The 21875-nt window shown below is 53.9% G+C and overlaps 1 protein-coding gene and 1 non-coding gene across 3 annotated transcripts in view; one reads left to right on the forward strand and one right to left on the reverse strand.

The window, feature by feature from the left end:
- The window catches only part of PPP1R12B (protein phosphatase 1 regulatory subunit 12B), a 165287-nt gene that overhangs the window by 27114 nt on the left and 116298 nt on the right, over positions 1-21875 (forward strand). For both annotated transcript variants that reach the window (XM_040263204.1, XM_040263205.1), the window contains exon 2: positions 20892-21022. In XM_040263204.1, coding sequence (XP_040119138.1) covers positions 20892-21022 — 131 coding nt within the window. The remainder of the gene's footprint in view (positions 1-20891; positions 21023-21875) is intronic.
- On the reverse strand, positions 5893-5999 carry LOC120880720. The gene has a single exon (XR_005725119.1). It is a non-coding gene; the product is annotated as a U6 spliceosomal RNA (small nuclear RNA).

Below are 21875 nucleotides of genomic sequence, written 5' to 3' on the forward strand. Positions count from 1 at the left end.
CGGTCTCTCCGGGCGCCGGGCGGTCTCTCCGGGCGCCGGGCGGTCTCCGGTCACCGTGAGTGGGGGGTCCCTTTCTGTGGTGCAGCGGCTTCTCAGCACGGTCTCTGCTCCGCTTGCGAAGCACGGACTCCAGGCGCGCGGGCTCCCGCCATCGCCGTGTGTGGGCTTGGCAGTCGTGGCCCGTGGCTTAGCTGCTCCGGGGCATATGGACTCTTCCTGGACCAGAGATCGAACCCGTGTGCCCTGCATCGGCAGGCAGACTCTTACCCACTGCACCGCCAGGGAAGTCCCGATTTTCTATTGGTTTTAATGAACTCTCCTATACATTACAGAGAATAACATAGCAGATGTCCATAGGGCCACCAGCCGACGGAAGGAATAAACTTCTCTTTACATTCCTACCTCGTGTACGTGTAGCCCACTAGTTCATGATGCTGTTTAGCGTGTTTTGAAGCCACATAGACGGATCGCGTTCCTCTGCCTCTTGCTGCGTGCTTCTGCAGTCCCGATGTTACGTGGTGAGATTGGCCTCTGTTGATTCATGGTCTTCACACTGTTAGTGATGTGGCAGCCCAGGACAGGAACACTAAAATCTCCTTACTTTTCTTGTTGATGGACATAATGTTAGATTTTTGTTTTGTTTTGCTGTGAAATACGATGTAGATACTGCTTCGTACCCACTTGGATGGTTTTAATAAAAAGGTGACAGATACTGGTGAGGCCATGAAGAAGCTGAAGCCTCGTGCTTTGGCGGGGGACTGGGAAACGGAGCTCCTGCCGCTGTTAAGCATAGACTCCGATGTGACCCACAGTTCTGCTCCTAGGCATATCTCCAAGGTGAGTGGAAGCACAAGTCCAGATAAAAACTTGTGCAGGAATTTTTGCAGCAGCAGCATCTGTAACAGCAAGAAAGTGAAACAGCTCAGACGTCTGTCACTGATGAACGGACACGCAAACTGTGTGTGTGCAATGAGCACCATCTGGCCTCAGAAAGTAACCGTGTCTTGAGGCGTGGTGCCTGTGCTTGAGTCATTACGACGTGATGCTGGGACCGAGAGTCCAGACGCAGAAGGCCACGTGTGCACTCCCTTTGTGAACCATCCAGAAATGGCAAGCCCACAGACACGGAAAGTGCTGAGTGTTTGTGGGGGCTGGAGAGAGAGCGGAATGGCAAGGGACCCTCAAGGGCGTAGGGTTCCCTTGTGAGGCAATGAAATGCTTCAGGAATCAGATGGGGTGTTGCACGGCTCTGTTAGTCTACTGAAAACACCGAGTTGCATGCTTTAGAGAGGTGAGTTTACAGTCAGTGAATTATACCTCTCCATGAAGACGGTGTAAGAACGCGCCTGAAAGCGGCCTCTGCGGCCCTTGTGCCTGGTCTCACGTGCAGATGTGTCTGGGTTTCCTGGCGTTTGTGTGGGGGTGACGTTCATGCACTTGTGGGCAGCGCTGTCAGCCCGCGTTGCCCCAGCCTCCTCCGGCGGTTGCTGTCGCTCCGCGTGCTCCTGGGCGCCGGCTGCCGGCGGGCTCTTGAGGGCACTGACTCCTGGGACCACAGCCGAGAAGGTCCCCGAGCCAGTCACCGCGCTCAGCCGGTGCCAGCAGTGCGGTCGAGCAGGCCTCTCCGCGATGAGCTCTCGGGTCTCAGGACCAGGCAGCACATGGCCCCATATCTGGGGTTTGCGCGCCTGACTTCACACAAGGCTTACGGGAGTCAGCGGGGTTGGTGTTGCAGGATCTTCTTTCCTCCGTCACACTGGACAGTGGGTCTCGGCAGTTGGTGTCTCTTCCGGGCGCTGTACTCCTTCCCAGTGGTGGCTTATTTGTGGGAGAAGAGAAAACGTGGACCCTTCCAAGTGTATTTTCTGTTTCAATTGTAATAGCTGCCACCTTTCCCTCAGATTCTTCCAAGAGCCTTTTTTTTTTTTTAAGTACAGAGAGACTTTATTCAAAAGGATTATTGCAGGGGAGGAAGGGACTCTGCAAATAGGGGGAGGGGATTTTTGCAGTAGGGAGAACTCTGGCTCTGCGATCCAGGAGTGGCCCAAGACCTAGTCTTCATAGGTATTATTCATGGCTGACTTCAGAAATGTGCCTGTAAGCCTGAATACTTTAATGAGTTCCTCTGTGTTTAGTGTGTTCCATTGACCCTCTTTGTTGGCAAAATCAAGGCACTGAATAATTAATAATTGGCATAAGTGCCATTTTATCAAACACCTTGACAAAGTGCTTTTTGTTTTTCAAGGGTGGCATATTTATCTTGAGGTTTCCCAGGTGGCTCAGTGGCAAAGAACTCGCCTGCCAATGCGGGAGACACGGCAGGAGGCTTGGGTTCCATCCTCGGTCGGGAAGACCCCCTGGAGGAGGAGGTGGCAGCCCACTTCAGGACTCTTCCCTGGGGAGTCCCATGGGTAGAGGAGCCTGGCAGGCCACGGACCATGGGGTCACGAAGAGTCGGCAACTGAGAGACAGCTTACTGCCATTTGCTTTTTATAATAACTGGTCTTCAAGAGGGCTATTTTCATGAGAACTTACTGAGATACATCTTTGCCTAAGGCCTTTTTTTTTTTTTTTTTAAATAAAAAGCATGAAGAATTGAAATTGAGTCCAGGGAGAAGAATGCTTTAGGAGACATTCAAGGCCAGTGCGCAGAGTCTGTTGACTGAGAAAGCGGAGCTGGTGATGCTTGTGTCTGCATGCAGCTGTTGGCTTTCTATCAGACTTTTTGGTGCTTGCTCTGATCTTTCCACTGCCCTCTGAGCTGGCCTGGAAAAATCTCTTTACTCTTGGCCTTTATCACAGCCCTTGGAAACAGATACTTTAAATTACTGTAAGGTCTTGAGTTAAAGAACTGTCCACCATGTCAGTGTAGCATATTAACAAGTAAAGTTAGCTGGTGCTCTGGGAAGTAGGGTGGGCCATACTGCTTACGTAGGCTGTCTCACTGAGTGTTTAAAAAAAAAAATGTTCAGAGCAAGAAAGGTGAAAGTTGGTTTCAAAAAGATGAAGGGTTTCTTTCTTCTTATTCTTAGTTACATAAAGACTTTGACACTCTAAAATGCCCTAATCAAAAATTCTGTGAAAATCTGGCAAGATCATTCTGAGGTTTATCTGAAAGAATCAATCAGAATGTGTTCAGAAGTAGCCAAGGGACTTCCCGGCCAGTCCAGTAGTTAAGATTCCAGGCTTCCACTGCAAGGGGGTATGGGTTCAATCCCTGGTTGGGGAACTAAGATCCCACAAGCTCAGTGTGTGGCAAAAAGAGCCAAGAAAAACCCCAAAGCCCACTGAGGCAGGTCTTGCCCTACCAGATGCCAAAGCACAGTACCATTGTGGTTGTACCCAGTCGTGTCCAGCTCTGCAATCCAGCGGACTGCAGCACGCCAGGCCTCCCTGTCCCTCACATCTCGCGGAGTTAGCTCAAGTTCGTGTTCATTGCATCGGTGATGCCGTCCTGCCATCTCATACTCTGACACCTTCTTCTTCTTCTGCCCTTGATCTTTCCCAGCATCAGGGTCTTTCCTGATGAGTTGGCTGTTGGCATCAGATGACGAAAATACTGGAGCTTCAGCATCAGTCCTTCCAGTGAATATTCGCAGTTGATCTCCCTTAAGATTGACTGGTTTGATCTCCTTGCTGTCCGAGGGACTCTCAGGAGTCTTCTCCAGCACCACAGTTCAAAGGCATCAATTCTTTGGCCTTCTGCCCTCTTTACAGTCCAGCTCTCACAACCACACGTGACCACCGGGAAGTCCGCAGCCTGACTGTACGGACCTTTGTCGGCAGAGTCGTGTCTCTGGTTTTCAAAACAGCGGCTAGGTCTGTTACCGCTTTCCTGCCAAGAAACAATCGTCTTCTGATTTCCTGGCTGCAGTCACTGTCCACAGTGATTTTGAAGCCCAAGAAGAGAAATCTGTCACTGTTTCCACCTTTTCCCCTTCTGTTTGCCATGCAGTAATGGGGCCGATGCCATGACCTAAGTTTTTTTTAATATTTTAGTCTTAAGCCGGCTCTTTCTCTCTCCTTCTTCACCCTCATCAGAAGGCTCTTTAGTTCCTCTTCACTTTCTGCCATTGGAGTGGTATCGCCCGAATATCTCAGGTTGTTGAGGTTTCTCCCGCCTGTCTTGATTCCAGCCTGTGACTCATCCAGCCCGGCATTTCCCATGATGTGCTCAGCATGTAGGTGAAACAAACGGGCTGACGGCAGACAGTGCTGTCAGACTCCTTTCTTGGTCTTGAACCAGTCAGTTGTTGCATCAGCTGAGTTCAGTCACCCAGTTGTGTCCGATGAGCTTGTATACGCGATGAAAGAGAGACAGACAGATGTTTTTCTGAAATTCCCTTGCTTTCTCTATAATCCAGCGAATGCTGGCAATGTGATCTCTAGTTCCTCTTCCTTTTCTAAACCCAGCTTGGACATCTGCACGTTCCTGGTTCCCATAATGCTAAAGCCTAGCATGCGAGACTTTAAGCGTTATCACGCTAGCCTGTGAGATTCTAAGTGTTATCACACTAGCATGTGAGGTTTTAAGCGTTATCACGCTAGCCTGGGAGACTTTAAGCGTTATCATGCTAGCATGCAAGGTTTTAAGTGTTATCACACTAGCCTGCCAGATTCTAAGCGCTGTCACACTAGCCTGCGAGGTTCTAAGCGTCATCACGTAGCCTGGGAGATTCTAAGCGCTATCACACTAGCCTGCGAGGTTCTAAGCGTCATCACGTAGCCTGCGAGGTTCTAAGCGTCATCACGTAGCCTGGGAGATTCTAAGCGCCATCACGCAGCCTGGGAGAGGAGTGCAGTTATCCATGGTCAGCACATCCTTTGGCGCTGCCCTTCTTGGGAACCGGGGTGAGGACTGACCTTTTCCAGTCCTGTGGCCACAGCTGGGTCTTGCAGATTTGCTGACATGCTGAACGCAGGACCTTGGTGGCATGCTCCTTCAGGGATCTGAATAGTTCTGTGGGAATTTTGCTGCATCCAGAAGCCTTATTAGCAACAGTGCTTCTTAAGGCCCACCTGACTTCGCACTCCAGAATATTTGGCTTTGGGTGGCTAACCACACCACTGTAGTCATCCGGTTCATTAAAATCGTTTTAACTACAGTTCTTCTCTGTGTTCTTTCCAGCTCTTCCTGATCTTCTCAGCATCTGCTAGGCCTCTGCCATTTTATCCTTCATTGTGCCTGTGTTTGGGCGAAATGCTCCCTTGATGTCTCCAAGTTTCCTGAAGAGATCTCTAGTCTTTCCCCTTTTGCTGGTTTCTTCTGTTATTAAACGCTGTTGATTGAAGAAGGCCATCTTGTCTCTTGTAGCTTTGAAGCTCTGGGTTTAATTGGACGTGCCGTCCCCTCTCTCCCTTGCTGCCCTGCGCTCTCCACTGCTCGGGAAGCCTCCTCGGGTGGCCGCTTTGCCTCTCGCGTCCCTTCTCTTCGGGTGGTTTTGCTCGCCGCCGCATGTGCTGTGGACCTCTGTCCGTATGCTTCAGGCGCGCTCTCGGCCATCTGGTCCCGCCAGTCTGTCCGTTTCCTCCGCTGCGAGTTCCCACACGAGCTCAGCCCCTCCCGCTTGGCTAGTTGGCTCCCTGTCTGAGTCTGTCTGCTTTGTAGACATGCTCATGTTTGTCGTCTTTCAGGCCCCAGGGGTTAGCGATGTGGTGTTTGTCCTCTCTCTGACTTGGGTCGCATGATGCTCTCTGGGCCTGTCCATGCCGCTCCGGACGGCATTGGTCCATTTTTTACGGCTGAATAGCCCTGCATTGACGTATGCGCTGCGTCTCTACCCATTCGTCCGCCGACGGACACCGATTGTTCTCACGCCTTGTCTGTTGTGAATAGCGCTGCTGTGGGGGTGCGTGTATCTGTTTGAATCCGAGTTCATGCAGGCAGTTTTTTTGAACATGGAGCACCTCACGAGTCTGTGTGTCCTCCTTGTGCAGGGGCCACGCTGACCGCCTCTGGGTCGTCCCGGTTTTAGTGTTTGTGCTCCCGAAGCGAGCACCGTGCAGACGGCTTTTAAGGATTGAATTGTCCGAAAGAAAAATGAAGAGGGGCCGTGAATGGGCATCTCCTTTTTTGGGTGAAAACTGTGTGGCATAATACCCATCCGGGATTGCCAGGGACCCGGGATTGCCGCACACTTGTGGGAAGGAGGGAGGTAGGAGGACTCACTGCCTGCTCAGAGCTGACCTCACAGCAGTGGCGATCAAGACGGCGCGGTTTCGGCACAGAGGTGGACCCACAGGTCAGCGAGACAGAACTGAGAGTTCAGAAAGAAATTCACCAACCGATTTTTTTTTACAAAGGTTCCAAGACCACCACTCAGTGAGGAAGTGACCTTTTCTCAACAAACGGGGCACAACAGTTGTGTTGCACAGGCAAAAGGAGGAGGTTGGACCCTAACCTCATACTATATACAGAAATTAACTCAAAATAGATCAAAAACCTGAGTGTAAAAGCTGAACCTTTTAAAAGAAAACATAGCAGTAATATTTTCCATGACCTTGGACTTGGTAAAGGATTCTTAGATGTGACACCACAAGCATGAGGGGGTGGGGGGAAGAAAAGATAGTTTGAACTCATTGGAATTAGAATGTAGAGAATTGGAAGCTTCTAATCTTCAAGGAATGACACTCTAATTTCTCATTGAAATAAGAATGTCATACCCTGCTGGAGGGAATGTAAGATGGTAAAGCAGCTTTGGAAAACAGTCTGGTGGTCCCTCAAACAGTTAGGTGTAGGGTTACCCTATGACCCAGCAATTCCACCCCTAGGTAATACGTACACTCAAAGTAGATGAAAAGGTGTTGACATAAAAACTTGAACACAGATGTTTACAGCAGCATTGTTCATGATAGCCAGAAGGTTGGAGACAACCCAGATGGCCATCAGCTTACGACTGGTTGACCAGAATGCAGTGTGTCCAGATGCTGCTAAGTCGTTTCAGTCGTGTCCGACGCTGTGCGCCCCCATAGACGGCAGCCTACCAGGCTCCTCCGTCCATGGGATTTTCCAGACAAGAGTACTGTCCTGGGGCTTACCTGGAGGTCCAGTGGTTAGAAATCCACCTTCCAAAGCAGGGAACTTGGGTTAGATCCCTGACTGAGGAGCCAAGATTCCGCATGCCACAGCTAGAGAAGCCGTGGGCTCAGAAGCTGCTGAGTCTGCACGCTCCAGACCCCGAGAGCCACAGCAGATACATGTTGGCTTGAGTGCGGCCAAAATAGGTAAGCAAAGGAGAGAAGTACCGATACACGCTACAGCTTCGGATGGACCTTGAAAACATACTCCACGCGTCACGCCCAGCTCTTCGCAGCCCCATGGATGGCAGCGTGCCAGGCCTCCCTGTCCTTCACCATCTCCTGGAGCTTGCTCAAACTCATGTCCATTGAGTCCGTGATGCCGTCCAGCCATCTCGTCCTCTGCCACGCTCTCCTCCTGCCTTCAGTCTTTCCCAGCATCAGGGTCTTTTCAAGTGAGTCAGTTGTTTGCATCAGGTGGCCTAAGTATTAGAGCTTCAGCTTCAGTCCTTCCAGTGAAAACTCAGGGTTGATTTCCTTTAGGATGGACTGGTTTGATCTCCTTGCAGGCCAAGGGACTCTCGAGTCTTTTCCAGCTCCGTTAGTTCAAAAGTAATCTGAGAGCTGGACTAGGGCCATGTTTCCTGAATTACTGTGGTGGATGGTTTCAGGAAAAAAAACTTTACATTTCTAAAATTTTTTTGTACTTTCTCTTTTATCCCCAGTAGTGAATTTATATTATTAGCAAAATTGATTATCCTTAGAAAACTGAAAAATAGAGCTATGACCCAGCAGCCCTCCTCTCCCGGGCATATATCCAGACAGAACCGCGAGTCGGGGTCGCGTGCGTCCCAGTGTTCACTGCAGCGCTGTTTGCAGCAGCCGAGACATGGAAACACCCTGAGCGCCATCGGCAGGCGACATGTCGAAGGCCCTGCTGCACAGCCCGGAGGGCGCCGGTCGGCGTCCCGGCCCGGCGGGTGACACGCAGCATCCTAGCCCCGAGGGCGCCATGCAGTACCCCGTAACGATGGAGACAACGCGAAGTATATGCCTGACCCACTGCACTGTGTGCCAGAGACCCAGCGTGTGTATCCGCTGTCCTTTAGTGGATCTGTTCATGAAAGTACGTGTGCAGCCCTGCCTCACGGCTTTGGAGCCTCAGTTCCTGGACGAGGAACTGGACCCGGGCCACCGCAGTGAAGCGCTGAGTCCTGACCGCTGGGCAGCCGGGCGCGTCCTCCCCCGCCTCCACACCAGTGCCCCTTCAGGACCCCTCCTCTGGCCTCGCTGTGTCTGCTTCCCTCAGGCAGCCAGCGAGGCTCTTCTGCTGGCAGGTGGGGCGTCTGTTCTCACCGACAGGCGCAGACCCCACGACCTCACTCCCGTCTTCAAAGCCGCAGGCCCTCCCTGCTGCTCAGGGTAGAGTTAGTCTGTCCGGGGCGGCCTCCACTGCTGCGCTCCACGCTGCCCGCCTCTCCTCCCGCCTGCCTGGCAGGTGAAGCCCTGTGTGCGTGTTCGTGTGAGCCCCACCCCCACGGGAGTGCAGACTGGCCGGGCTCCTCCCCGTTCCAGCAAACGAGCCCTTCTCTCCTCTGGACCTGGTGTCTCCCCAGAGCTTTGTGCTCCTGTTTCCTGTCTCCTGACTGGGCTTCCCTGTGGCTCAGCGGTAAAGAGCCATCTGCAGCGCAGGAGGCCTGGGCCCAACCCCTGGGCCGGGAAGATGCCCTGGAGAAGGGGAAGGCTGTCCACGCCCGTCCTCTGGCCTGGAGAACGCCATGGACTCTACAGTCCATTGGGTCCCAACGAGTCGGACACAACTGGGCGACTTTGGCTTCACCTTCTTCTGATTCTCCTCGTGCCTGTGTTTTCATCTGGTGAATCCTTGTCCTTTATAACAGGGGTGGATAACATCCATTTGGGAGGTGCTTCCCGTGACCCCAGAGTTCATGACGTCAGTTTGACGCCTGTGCTCTGACACCGTACAAGCCTCTCACGTTATTCTAGTCTCACTCCTGTGACACGCGTATCTGAATGGCTGTTCCGCCACTAAATGGTGAAGCCTGACTCGGTCGTGATTCCTCCCTGTCTTCCGCAGGGTGGTGTCTGGCATAATGTTGGCCTCAGAAAGTGCTGGCTGAGTTGGTGACAGGCGCCTCGCACCCTGGACACGGCACTGGGAAGGGTCTTCCCTGCCCTGTGGTGGTGTCTCACTGCTGGGTCTGTCTGCCCAGCGTTCCCTCCTGTGCTAACAGGACCTGATGGTTTGACAGCTGGTGACCCTGTCTTGGCGAAACCTGGTCCATGGCCCGGAGTCCCGTGCGCTGCTCTCCGCGTCTCCCTGTCCCCTGATCTCCTTTCATGTATCTCCCTCTCTTGTTAATGGTAGGGCCTGACTGCTTGGTCTGAACTCACCCAGAGTTTATACCATATTTCTGTTTATTTAAAACGCAGTGGATACGTTTTGCCTTTTTCTAGGGACTAAGCAAGGATAATAGTATACAGAATATGATCATGGTAGCCGTTACTGCTTACAGAGCATCTAACCACATGCTGGACTCAGAGCCCTGTGTGCCTTCGCTTGTTTGAGACACAAGACGTGGGCTCCGCGGCGGGCGTGTGACCCCTGACGCGGGCTTCCCGGCGGGCGTGTGACCCCTGACGCGGGCTCCGCGGCGGGCGTGTGGCCCCTGACCCGGGCTCCGCGGCGGGCGTGTGGCCCCTGACCCGGGCTCCGCGGTCGGTGTGCCCGTTGTGCAGATGGGGAATGTGGTCCCTCATCCACAGACACGGGCTCCTGGGTGGCCGCTGGGGTTGAGCCCACCGCCGCCCTCCTGGTGGCCGAGCTGTGCCGGGCAGGGCTGTGAGCCGTGCTCCCTGCGGCCCTGCCGTGTGCTGCTCTTCAGGAGGTGATGCTGACTGGCGCGCGGAGCTTTGCCGGCACAGAGCTCTGCGTGAAGATAGGCTGGGACGACAGCCCCTTCCTTTTAGTCTGTCGGGTGTAAAACGTGCTGTGCTGGTTTATGTGATAGTTTCTGAGAACCTGTGACTTCCTGTAACTTCTCTCCACCCAGCCCAGGTCCCAGAACTGCCCGCTTTCTTTGTGAGGCTCGCTTGGCAGCCGTGGAGCATTGCCAACCGTCCTCGCTTTCAGACCGCACTCTGCAGCTTGTGGAACGCTTCTTTCTGGGCACAGACCGGTCTGCCCTTTTCTCAGGACAGCTGTGTACTCTGCATGCTAGCCAGCACAGGCAGGCTGGGGGCTGAGGGTAGGACAGGTAGCCGAGCCGTGAGGGGTCTCTACTCTCGACTCTGCTGATGAGCAGACGGTGCCCGAACACTTTCACGGGGTCTTTGTGCTTTGCATTTCGTCTGGTGCGGCGTGAGCAGCTCCGATCGCCAGTCAGCCGTGTCCCTGGTGGCGCCAGCTTGCCCTCTGTTTAGGAAGACAGTGTCAGCTGTTAGAGATGCTCTGCGGGCCGACTGGTATCTTGAGCCTGGCCCGTGAGTGCTGTTGTGGGCAGCTTTCGCTTGCTGGGGAGAAATTGCGGGTGGTTCTTCACCTAACGAGTGACCTGAAACAGCTCGGGTCCCTTTTCGGGGCTGGTTCCTTCATCTGTGGGCTGAGTCCTCCTGCTGACTGCCCCGGCTGGCGCGGGCCTGTCCTGGGAGCCCTGCTCCGCCAGGTCGGTTCAGGCGGGTCGTGTCACGACTTGGTGGGCCTCAGCCCAGTGCGTGCGACCTGTGAGCAGACGACCCTTCCGGGGGCCTTCTCCCTGCTGTCAGGCTCAGCCCGATCCGGCCTTGCGCACCCTGGGTCTGAGAGAAGCGCACACCTGGGATTTGCCAGTTACTCGGGCTCCCTGACGGTCCCTCGCTGTTAGAGGACTCTCCGCGCGTGACAGGGTTGAGGTCTCGAGACTGGACTACGGAACTTCTGTCTGAGACGAATCATGGGCTTTGAGAAGATGCTGTTTCATCTTCCAGGCCCTTCATCTTCTCCTTGACTTTTTGAAAACCCGCCTCGATGACAAGTGAGGGTCGCTGGGCACAGCCTTTGTAGTATAGAAGTTGCCACGGTGATGCCTTTCCGACAGCTCAGCGGGTGTTTCTTCATGTCAATGCACAGGGATGGGTGAGGGAGACCTCATTTGAAGGGTAAGGGTGGTGGCACTTCTCGGCGGTCCTGTTAGACCCCGAGTGAACATGTGTTTGAAATCCAAACAGTGTCAACCTCAGACAAGAAGGTGCCTGCTCTTAACTGAAGGAAGGTTTCTCTGGCCACAGGTAATAGCCGGTCACAGCCTTGGGGACAGGATGCCAGTCTACTGAGAGCAAGAATCTTGGTCATGTGGCACTCCATGGAAGATACTTGTGCCGCCTCTGTTGGCCACAGATCTGTGTCCAGAGCCGGCCTGAGCGCTGAGCGCGTCCTCAGATATAGTTCTCGCTGCTGGGGCCAAGCCACCCGCGCCCGCGGCCCTGAGCCCTAAGCCCGGCTGGCGGTGCCGGGGCGCCTGTCGCGTTGGACGGCCCGCCATCCTGATCCCCGCCTCCCCGACGGGCACACAGCCTCATGGCCGCAGTGGACGCTTGACTGTGAGGTGGGTCAGGCGGTCTGAGCTACAGTAGGTAGAGCCTTTTCGGAGGGCTTACCTGCTCAGGGCTTATCCAACATGCTGAGGCCTGGGCTGCCGTGACTTCGCTCGAAGGCATTCTGGTGGCGCCTGAGGCTGCCCTGCTAGAGCCAGGGCACTGTGGGCTGAGCTGTGTCGGGCCCGCAGCCTCTGGCTCAGCCTCCCCGTCCCCGCCCACCTCGTCCCCGCCCTCGGGCGGCGTGTCCAGGGTGCTGTGGGCCCAGCATCCCCCATGCCCGCCTGCCTCAGCCCCGTCCTCGCGCAGCGCGTCCAGGGTGCTGTGGGCCCAGCATCCCCCGTGCCCGCCTGCCTCAGCCCCGTCCTCGCGCAGCGCGTCCAGGGTGCTGTGGGCCCAGCCTCCCTGTCCCCACCTGCCTCGGCCCCGTCCTCGGGCGGCACGTCCAGGGTGCTGTGGGCTCAGCCTCGGCCCCATCCCCGCCCGGCCTCATCACCGCCCTCGGGCGCGTCTCGTGAGCACGTGGTCAGGCCTTTCAGGGCATCTGCTCTTTGGGCTGAAAATTGACTCTAAAACCTTCTGGTAAAACGCAGCTGTGTCTTAAGACGTGGTATCGTTGATTTCCTGACCATTTTTATCTGGCAGAGAAGCGGTGACTGGCTGCGGTGCCCCCTGTTGGCACCAAGGGCGAGGACGCCGCCGGTCCTCGTGGGGCCGACGCCCGCTCTGTACCAGGCGTGTTGGGGTCCTGTGGTCTGTAGCCAACCACCACGAGCTTGGTGGCTGGACACAGCAGGAGCTTGTCCCCTCACGGCTCTCGAGGCGGGAGGCTGAAGCCTGAAGTCAGGGCGCGGTGGGGCTGCCCTGGCCCTGGAGCTCCAGGGAGACGCTCTCCTCTAGTCTCCCGGCTCCTGGTGACGGCCGGCCCGCTCCAGGCTCTGCCCCGGGCACTCTGCCGCCCCTCTCCTGCCTTCGCCAGCTCTCCCCTGCCTTCTTGTCTACCTCTTAGCAGGATGCTGGCTGGATTTGGGGCCCCTCAGGTCATCCAGGACGCTTCTGCACCTGGAGACCGTACCCCGCCTACACCCACTGGGCCCCTTGGGTCCTCCTCCGGCTCGTGGCTTAGGACATGGACGCACCCCCCTGGGCCCCCCTCCGGCTCCTGGGTTAGGGCGTGGACGCACCCTGCTGGGCCACCGTTCAGCTGCTGCCCGGTGGATGGACATGTGTGCCCAGCGCGAGCTGTGCGGTGTCAGCATGCCGCCCTCAGTGGGGCTGGCCCACCCTGGGATGTGCCGTCTTCTCTCAGTGGGATGAGTCTGGACAGGTCTTAGAGTCCAGGTAACCAGCAGTCACCTGAATCTGTAGAAAATGGGAGTTTCTATGCGTTTGGGTGTCCGTTCTTTTCCACAGACGTCTGTTGGGGACCTGCTGGGTGCCGAGTACAGTCCTGGTATCTGGGACCTATCAGTGAACACATAGCCAGAGAGCCTCCCCCGTGCAGTCTGCGTTCTGGCTTTGCTGGTGAACTCGACAGTTGCTCGTAGGTGAGTGCTTCTGTGGAAGAGACTTGCTCTTTGCTGTTACCTCCAAGCATTTAGGGTTTTCAGCATAAGGTAGACGTTGTGTAATTTTGGGAATTATATAAATTTTGAGTTATATAAACTATATAAATAATTATTACTGTTTTATACAAGTTTGGAGGATAGAGAACAAGATAGTGAAAGGTGTGGAAGGGGCCACGTCTCCAGCTTCGCCCCCCTACCCCTGGCGTCGCCACCCCCTGGCATCGCCACCCCCCGGCGTCACCCCCGCCGTGCTGTCCCCCTCCCTACCCCGTGTTGCCCGCTGCCCCAGGGTCGCCAGTGTGCTGCCTGCGCCGGAGTGGACGGGCCTGGAGAGACGCTCTTCCGGGCCAGGGCAGGTTTTGAGACACAGGAGCAAGGTCGCTCTGGGGCCCGTGGCGCTTGCTGGCGGTGACAGTTGCAGGCTATTTTGGGGATGGAGGCAGCTTTGTTCTGTAAGGCCTCCCTAGCACTCCCAGATTAATGCCGTCAGCTGCTCCTGCCTCTGATAGAGAGCGGGCAGGGCGAGGCACAGCAGAGGGGCGCGGCGCTCCCCTTTCTCCAGGCCGTGAAATCAAGCCTTTTTCCTGGGGGAGAGATGCTCATTGCCAGGGAACTATGCCGTGCTGATTCTAGGAAGCTTTAAATGATCACCTGGCAATTTCTCTGGTAGCTTTCTGGACTAATAATTAAATAATATCTCCTTTTCTCAAGGAGCTTAGAACAGGTTGTTACTTCAGTAATATTCTGTGTCGAAAGTGACATCGGAAAGCCGTTTAGCGTCTTGGCCTGTTCAAGGGGCAGGCCTGTCCGTGCGGAGGCGCATGCAGCCCTGCGTGGGGGCCGTGGCTTCGTAGGCGGCCGCCTGCCCGCCGCTCGCTGAGGCCAGGAAGAGGCACAGCACAGCTGCAGAGGGAGGGGCGGCAGCGTCTAAATGTGGTCTGTGTGTAGCTGGGAAGCCTCCGGACACTGTGCGTTTGGTCGTGCTCATTCTCCTAGTGAAAGGGAAAGTCGCTCAGTCGTGTCAGCTCACTGCGACCATGCGCACTGCAGCCCGCCAGGCTCTCTGTCCTGGGGATTCTCCAGGAGAGAATACTGGATTGGGGAGCCGTTCCCTTCTCCAGGGGATCTTCCCAACCCAGAGACCCAAACCCAGGGCTCCCGCAGCCTCCATGGAAACCCTCCTAGAGGGAAAAACATTCCCCGAACCAAAGAGCAGAGAATGGTTCCCCCCAGATGCCCCCGAGAGCGGCTGCCTGCAGCTCTGTGGGCTGGCCTGCCCGACAGCATCCTCTTCGGTTGACTGTGGACAGACTGCTTGACTCCTGTGGCTTCTGACCGTAGGGTCCCACAGCACCCCAGGCGCTACAGCGACTTTGCTGAAGGCAGGCTTGCGGAACGGGCTGCGTGATCTTGCTGGCCCAGAGCCTGGCGCTGGAGGGCAGCGGTGCGTGAGGATGACGTGGGATTCGTGCTCTTCCCGCGAGGCGGCTGCTGCTTAGTTGAACCAACGGCTTAGAAACGGTGCCACGTGCTGCGCGAGGCTGTGTCCTCACGAGGCCTGCGAGGCGCTGGCGTCCCCGCCCCCGGCTGAGCCCCTGGTGCTCAGGCTGCGTCCTCACTCGGGACTGTGTGCACTGGCAGGGCTGGGTCTCGAGCGCGGGTCTGCCCGGCTCCTGTCGTGCCCTGTGGAGTGCCGGGCAGGGGCGTCCGACAGCTGTGCCACTCTGCCTCCTGCCGGACGACTCTGGAGACGGACGCTGTCAGATGAGGCTGGCGCCGGCGTCTCGGACATCCTCACGGTGTCAGTCTTACATAGACACCGTGTCAGGGGTGTGAGATTCATAGACAGGAATGATCGTGAAACTGGCAAGGAAGAGAGCTGAAGTGACGCCGAGGTGAAGAAAAGGAAGCGGAGGCGCGAGCGGGGAGAGGAGAGGCAAGTCTCTCCCGTCTGACGTCTGCCTCGCCGGGGTAGCGTTACCTCTGGGGTTTGGCTCAGTCGTCTAAGGGTGAAGAACCGTCTTGAGAACACTGGCTCTGAGAATTCTGCCTGGTGATGGTATGGCCCCTGGCTAAGTGTCCCAGCTGGTCTCCTTCCAGAGCCAGAGAGATTTTGCAGCCAAGCGAGGAGGAGCGGACTCGTGCTCCTCACTAGCACAGGCCAAGAGGGCACATTTGACCTTCCCGACACAGTATATGACTCCTGGGCAGAGTGCCCTTAACCTCTGACACTTAAAGTGTTAGCGGTTTTTAGTGACATATTCTGTAGGGGGTTAGCTCAGTCTTAACCTGTGGGATTGCAGACTAGCAGACGTGCAGAGTGTGAGAGACTCACTGATAATCTTAATTACAAAATGGCTCATAATATTATGACTAGTTGTGAAATATTTTACATGGTAAGGAAGTATGAGGAAAGCTTGTAGAGTTGATCAACCTAAGCAAACATAATAGGAAAAATTTTGATTTTTTTGGAACTGCTGGTTGAAAAAGAGGCTATTTTGAATACTGGCTGTAAAAGTTATCTGGCCTTAAAAGGTCAGGTTGGAGGGACATATGACTTCAGATCAAATCGAGGTTAAGATGTGTAGCTAATCCCACTAATGGTAAAAAGGATATCAGGTGGTTTGGGGGAAACGAACACGATGCATTTTGTACCAGGATTGTTGTTGTGCAGTTGCTGAGCCCTGTCTGACTCTTTGCGACCCCACGGACCTGGACTGCAGCGCCAGGCCTCCCTGTCCTTCACCTTCTCCCGGAGCTTGCTCACACCCATGTCCCTTGAGTCGGGAATGCCATCCAACCGTCTCATCTTCTGTCGTCCCCTTCTCCTCCTGCCTTCAGTCTTTCCCAGCACAAATGAGTCAGCTCTTCACAAGAGGCGGCCGAATTATTGGAGCTTCAGCTTCAGCATCAGTCCTTCCAGTGAGTATTCAGGGTTGATGTCCTTTAGAATGGACTGGTTTGATCTCCTTGCTGTCCAACAGACTCTAAAGAGTCTTCTCCAGCACCGTAGTTAGAAAGCATCAATTCTCCTGCGCTCAGCCTTCTTTACAGTCCAACTCTCACACCCGAACACGACTCCTGGAAAAACGATAGTTTTGACTCTACAGACCTTTGTCAGCAAAGTGATGTCTGTGCTGGTTTAATACAGTGTCTACACTTGTCATAAGTTTTCTTCTGAGGAGCAAGCATCTTTTGATGCTGTGGCTTTAGTCACCTTCCGCAGTGATTTTGGAGCCCAAGAACGTAAAATTTGCTGCTCTTTCCGTTTTTCCGCTTCTATTTGACGTGAAGTGTTGGAAACAGATGCCATGATCTTAGTTTTCTGAATGTTGAGTTTTAAGCCACCTTTTTTCACTCTCCTCTTTCACTTTCATCAAGAGGCTTTTTAGTTGCTCTTCACTTTCTGCTATTAAAATGGTATCATCTGCATATCCGAGGTTGTTGGTATTTCTCCAGGCAATCTTGATTCCAGCTTGTGCTTCATCCAGCCTGGCGTTTCTCATGATGTACTCTGCATATAAAAGTTAAATAAGCAGGGTGATGATATATAGCCTTGATGTATCCCATTCCCAAATTTGAATGAGTTCATTGTTCCACGTCTGGTTCTGTTGCTTCTTGACCTGCATCCAGCTTTCTCAGTAGGCAGGTAAGGTGGCCTGGTATTTCCACCTCTCTAAGAATTTTCCACAGTTTGTTGTGATCCACACAGTCAAAGGCTTTAGCAGAGTCAGTAAAGCAGAAGGAGATGTTTTTCTGGAACTCCCTTGCTTTTTCGATGATATAGCAGGTGTTGGCAATTTGATCTCTGGTTCCTCTGCCTTTTCTAAATCCAGCTTGAACATCTGGAAGTTCTCGGTTCACGTACCGTTGAAGCCTAGCTTGGAGAATTTTGAGCATTACTTTGCCCTTCTTTGAGATTGGAATGAAAACTGGCCTTTTTCGGTCCCGTGCTGAGTTTTCCAAATTTGCTGGCATATTGAGTGCAGCAGTTTCACAGCATCATCTTTTAGGATTTGAAACAGCTCAACTGGAATGCCATCACCTCCAGTAGCTTTGTTTGAAGTGATGCTTCCCAAGGCCCATCTGACTTCGGACTGCAGGATGTCTGGCTTTAGGTGCGTGACCACATCACCGTGGTCATCCAGGTTATCAAGACCTTTTTGTACAGCTCTGTGTGCTCTTGCCGCCCCTTCTTGGTGTCCGCTGCGTCTGTCAGGCCCCGGCCACTCGTGCCGTTTTTCGTGCTCGTCTTTGCGTGAAATGTCCCGCGGGGTCTCAGTTCTCTTGGAGAGATCTCTGTCTGTCCTGTTCTGCTGTTTTCCTCTAGTTCTTGGCATTGATCACCTAAGAGGCTTTCTTGTCTCTCCCTGGTGTTCTCTGAGACTCTGCGTGTAGTCGGGCATATCTTCCCCTTCCTCCTTTGCCCTTTACTTTGCTTTTCCTGCTATTTGTGAGGCTCCTCAGACAGCCACCCTGCCCTCTTGTATTCTTTCCTTTGGGACGCTCTTGGTCCCTGCTTCTCCGTGCAGTGCTGCAGACCTCTGCCCATAGCTCCTCAGGCTCTCTGCCTATTGGATCTAACCCCTTGAATCTGTTTGTCACTTCCACTATATAATCATAAGGGGTTTGATTTAGGTCAGACCTGAGTGACCTGGTGTCTATCCTGGATTTCTTCAGGCAGTTCAGCTCAGTCGCTCAGTCGTGTCCGACTCGTTGTGACCCTGTGGACTGCAGCAGGCTAGGCTTCCCTGTCCTTCACCAGTTCCTGGAGCTTGCTCAAACTCAGCAAGTCAGTGATGCCATCCAACCGTCTCATGCTCTGTTGTCCCCTTCTCCTTCTGCCTTCAATCTTTCCCAGCATCAGGGTCTTTTCTAGTGAGTCAGTTCTTCGCATCAGGTGGCCAAAGTATTGGAGTTTCAGCTTCAGCATCAGTCCTTCCAATGAATATTCAGGACTGATCTCCTTTAGGATGGACTGGTTGGATCTTCTTGCAGTCCAAGGGACTCTCAAGAGTCTTCTCCAACACCACAGTTGAAAAGCATCAATTCTTTGGCACTCAGCTTTCTTTATAGTCCAACTCTCACATCCATAGCTTTTACTAGATGGACCTTTGTTGGCAAATTAATGTCTCTGCTTTTTAATATGCTGTCTAGGTTGGTCATAGCTTTTCTTCCCAGGAGCAAGCGTCTTTTAATTTCATGGCTGCAGGTCACCATCTGCAGTGATTTTGGAGCCCAAGAAAATAAAGTCTCTCACTGTTTCCATTGTTTCACCATCGATTTGCCATGAGGCGAGTCTTCAGCCAAGATTACCTGATTAAGTAAATATCCTCTCGTTTGACTCGACTGCTTGTCGTCCAGTCTGTTTCTAGATGGGATTGACATGAGGTTTATCTCGAGGGGTTTCTTTCTAAGTCCTCCTTCTGGGATAGATGTAGTTATCCTCAGAATTCTCGCTCAGTTCTCCCCAGGGTAATCGGCTGCTGTTTAAATGGTTGCCCATTGTTCAGTCACTAAGTCATGTCACTTTTTTGACCTGACCCCACCCCACCCCCACCACGGACTGCAACACACCAGGCTTCCCTGTCCTTCACCGTCTCCCAGAGTTTGCTCAGACATGTCCGTTGAGGTGATGGTGCCATCCACCCATCTCATCCTCCTGCCCTCAGTCTTCCCCAGTTGCTTACTATCACCGTAAAATATCCCTTGGTATGTTCATTGAAGGCATCAGTTCTCAAACTGTTTGATCTAAGTAATCCTTGACATTCTAAAAATTTCTTCAGGACCCTAAAGAGCTTTCATTCATAAGTATTATTCCATATTACTGAAAAGTCTTGAAACTATCTGCTTAGTAATTCGGTCAGAATAGCAGTAGCCCATTACATGTTCATGTGAGCCATGCACTTTAGTGGGAAAGAGCTATGTACTTTCAGAACCGAAAGTGAAGTAAAAGCAGCCCGCCGACCTGTGGCATAAAGGGAAGAGCGGCTTGTCCCGCGTCCGCGTGAAGCTCTGCTCGTGTCTGCCTTCTGCCTCCCGCGATGAATTGTTCTGATGAGTGTGTCTGAGGGAAATCTGGGCTCACAGGGGCGTCTGTCTGGAAGAGGGGGGCGTGTCTTAATAGCCTGTCCAGACCGTTTTGGGTGTTCTCGGTGCTGTACTGAAACGCCAACAAGAGTAGCTTCTTAAATATTAGTCACAGTGTGGAATCTGAAACCGTATCAGTGGAGTTTCCTTACTTTGTGACGTTAAAGTCCAGCATCTAACCTGTGTTTTCAGTGGACTTTCTACCTTGTGTGGTTTTCTCATGCATGAATTTGCTTTTGTGGAAAGTATGGGTTCATTGAGTTACGTTGATCTTCCAGATGTTAGTGTGTATTTCCATTTACAGTGTAAAAAAATCACCTTTTTTGATAATCCCACTGGTCACATTGGAAAACTGAATATTAGGAAGCTGTCAGGCTCTTGGTAGTGGATATTTTTTTCAAAATTCTGATTCTAATTGGATGGCCAAATTTTGTCATTGGCAAGAAATACTAGGTTTCTTTCCCTTTGAAGTGACAGGCTCACTTTTCATTTTTGTGCCTTGATCATCATAGTTTTCTGTTGGTTCTTCTGAGAAAGTAGCATCTGTGAAGAAAGCTGCTTGTTCGTCTTGCAACTCAGGCAGATACACGGAGGCTTTGTCCTCAGAGTCGGCGCTGAGCTCGGGCCGTGGAGAAGGGCTTGCTGTTGTGTCAGAGAGCGTTAAGGACACTTAGAAACCGTGATTGAGGGTTAGTCACATTAATAGTTTCTACGGCTTCTTCAGGGTCATTATTGAGGGAAACCGGCCTCTCGGTGTTTGTTTTGCCCCTCCGAGGCTCCCCGGCTCCTCCCCGTGGGGCTGTGTCTGAGTGCGGGTGTCAGCCAGTGAGAGGGGCAAGTTGGGTATTAACAGTGTTACAAAAGTCAGCTTGACCTGGAAAGTCGTTCTCAGCTAAAGTTTTAACTTTTTTTCTTTTGCAAAGGAGGGCTAAGAGACAGGTTTTTTAAAAAGGGAATCTCCCTTGTCTCTGGGCCCTGAAGCATCTCCGCTGTCTGGGTCCCCTGCAGCCTTGACGGTGGCTGTCTCTGTCCACGTGGCCTTTGCTGCTCTCGTCCTCTGGCTCTGCTCTGGTGGCCTGTGGGTCTCGTGGCTTTCCTTGCTGGCTTAGAGTGGGCTTGCAGCCTTTGTTCAGGAAGCCTCCCTGCCTTCCTGACTGTTGCGCAGACACGCTTGCCTTGCTGTCTGCAGCTGCTCAGAGGGACACGGCTTCTGTTTGAGGGCTCACTGCACCCTCTTGCCAGAGCAGAGATGGTTCAGCAGCCCTGGAACCTAAACTGCAGCTTCCCGCTGAGAAAGGTATATTTGCGCCTGTAAGATTCACAGGCAAATCAGTGGTTCCTGTCATCGCTCTTGGATAACGTGATGAAACAGCGCTTCAGCAGTCGCGCTCCTTGGTTAGTCCTCTGATCCGGTCAGTCACCATCATGCCGCTTTCACAGCTGAGCATTGAGGCAGGGAGGGAGTTCGGGGGTTTGCCTAAGATCCCAGCGCTGAGCGGCCCCCCGGACACCCTTCAGGACGCAGGGGCTGACACGCCTTGTTCCCGACGCTGCCGCAGCCCCAGAGCCAGGGCAGCGTCCCTGCACGCGCTTGCTGACTCAGTGACGGGCCTTTCTTTGCAGGCCTGCATTGACGAGAACCTGGATGTGGTGAAGTTCCTGGTGGAGAACGGAGCCAGCGTCAACCAGCAGGACAACGAGGGCTGGACGCCCCTGCACGCGGCAGCGTCCTGTGGCTACCTCAACATAGCAGAGTGAGTGGCCGGCGGCGCGCGCCGCGCGTGCTCTTCCGCTCTCGAGCCTGAGTTTCGCAGGCGCGAGCGCTCTTCACTGCAGCTCGCACGCGGGCGGCTGGACCGGTGCAAGGAGGAACCGATAGCTGCGCTCTGCATGGCTGCCTAACCTGCAGCTTCTTAGTTGAGGGTTTGTGTTTGCTCCTCTTTGTAGCTGGTGCGCAGCTGTTGGGACACGCGGGGGTGGCTTCTGCCGGTCGCACGGTCGGTTGTTTCTAGCGGCGGTAGCTGGACACGCATGGGGGCAGACCTGGGGAATTTCTCCACACCCTGTGTAGGAGAACCCCACCACCCAGGGTCTGGGCTGGAAGGGGTGCTGAGTGAGTGTCTGCTGAGTGAAGGCGTGGCCAGGGAGGTAAGGAAGTCACATGTGTTCTAGATGAGAGGAACTGTGGATTGCTATGGTAAGTTCTCTACATAAAGCCGTGGTCTCCTGTGGTCCTTTGAAAGTCAGAAGAGGCGTTTCGCGGCCCCTTTCTGCAGGACTGGAGCACAGTATAGCCCTCCTGTTGCACAGCAGGGTGAGTTCTGTCGGCAGCTCTGCAGAGGCCTGGGAGCGGCCCCACACAAGCTTCGCCGGGTCCCGCAGGAGGGTGCCGGGTGCAGGGAGTTGGAGGTGGCGTGCTGATAGACGCAGGTTCTGAGGTGCAGGCGCCCGCAGCAGAGCTCCCCTCCCGGGCGGGCCCTCAGCCCACCTCTGCCGAGAACTGTGAACAGAGCCTGCTCGTCCCTCCTCACTGGTGTTTGACTGTTTGTTCGGGCGGCTTGCTTGTGATTCTGACCTCCTGAATCTCATTCCATCCAGGGTTCTGCT

The sequence above is a fragment of the Oryx dammah genome, unplaced genomic scaffold, assembly GCF_014754425.2.
Source record: "Oryx dammah isolate SB20612 unplaced genomic scaffold, SCBI_Odam_1.1 HiC_scaffold_21, whole genome shotgun sequence".
Classification (NCBI taxonomy): Eukaryota; Metazoa; Chordata; class Mammalia; order Artiodactyla; family Bovidae; genus Oryx; species Oryx dammah.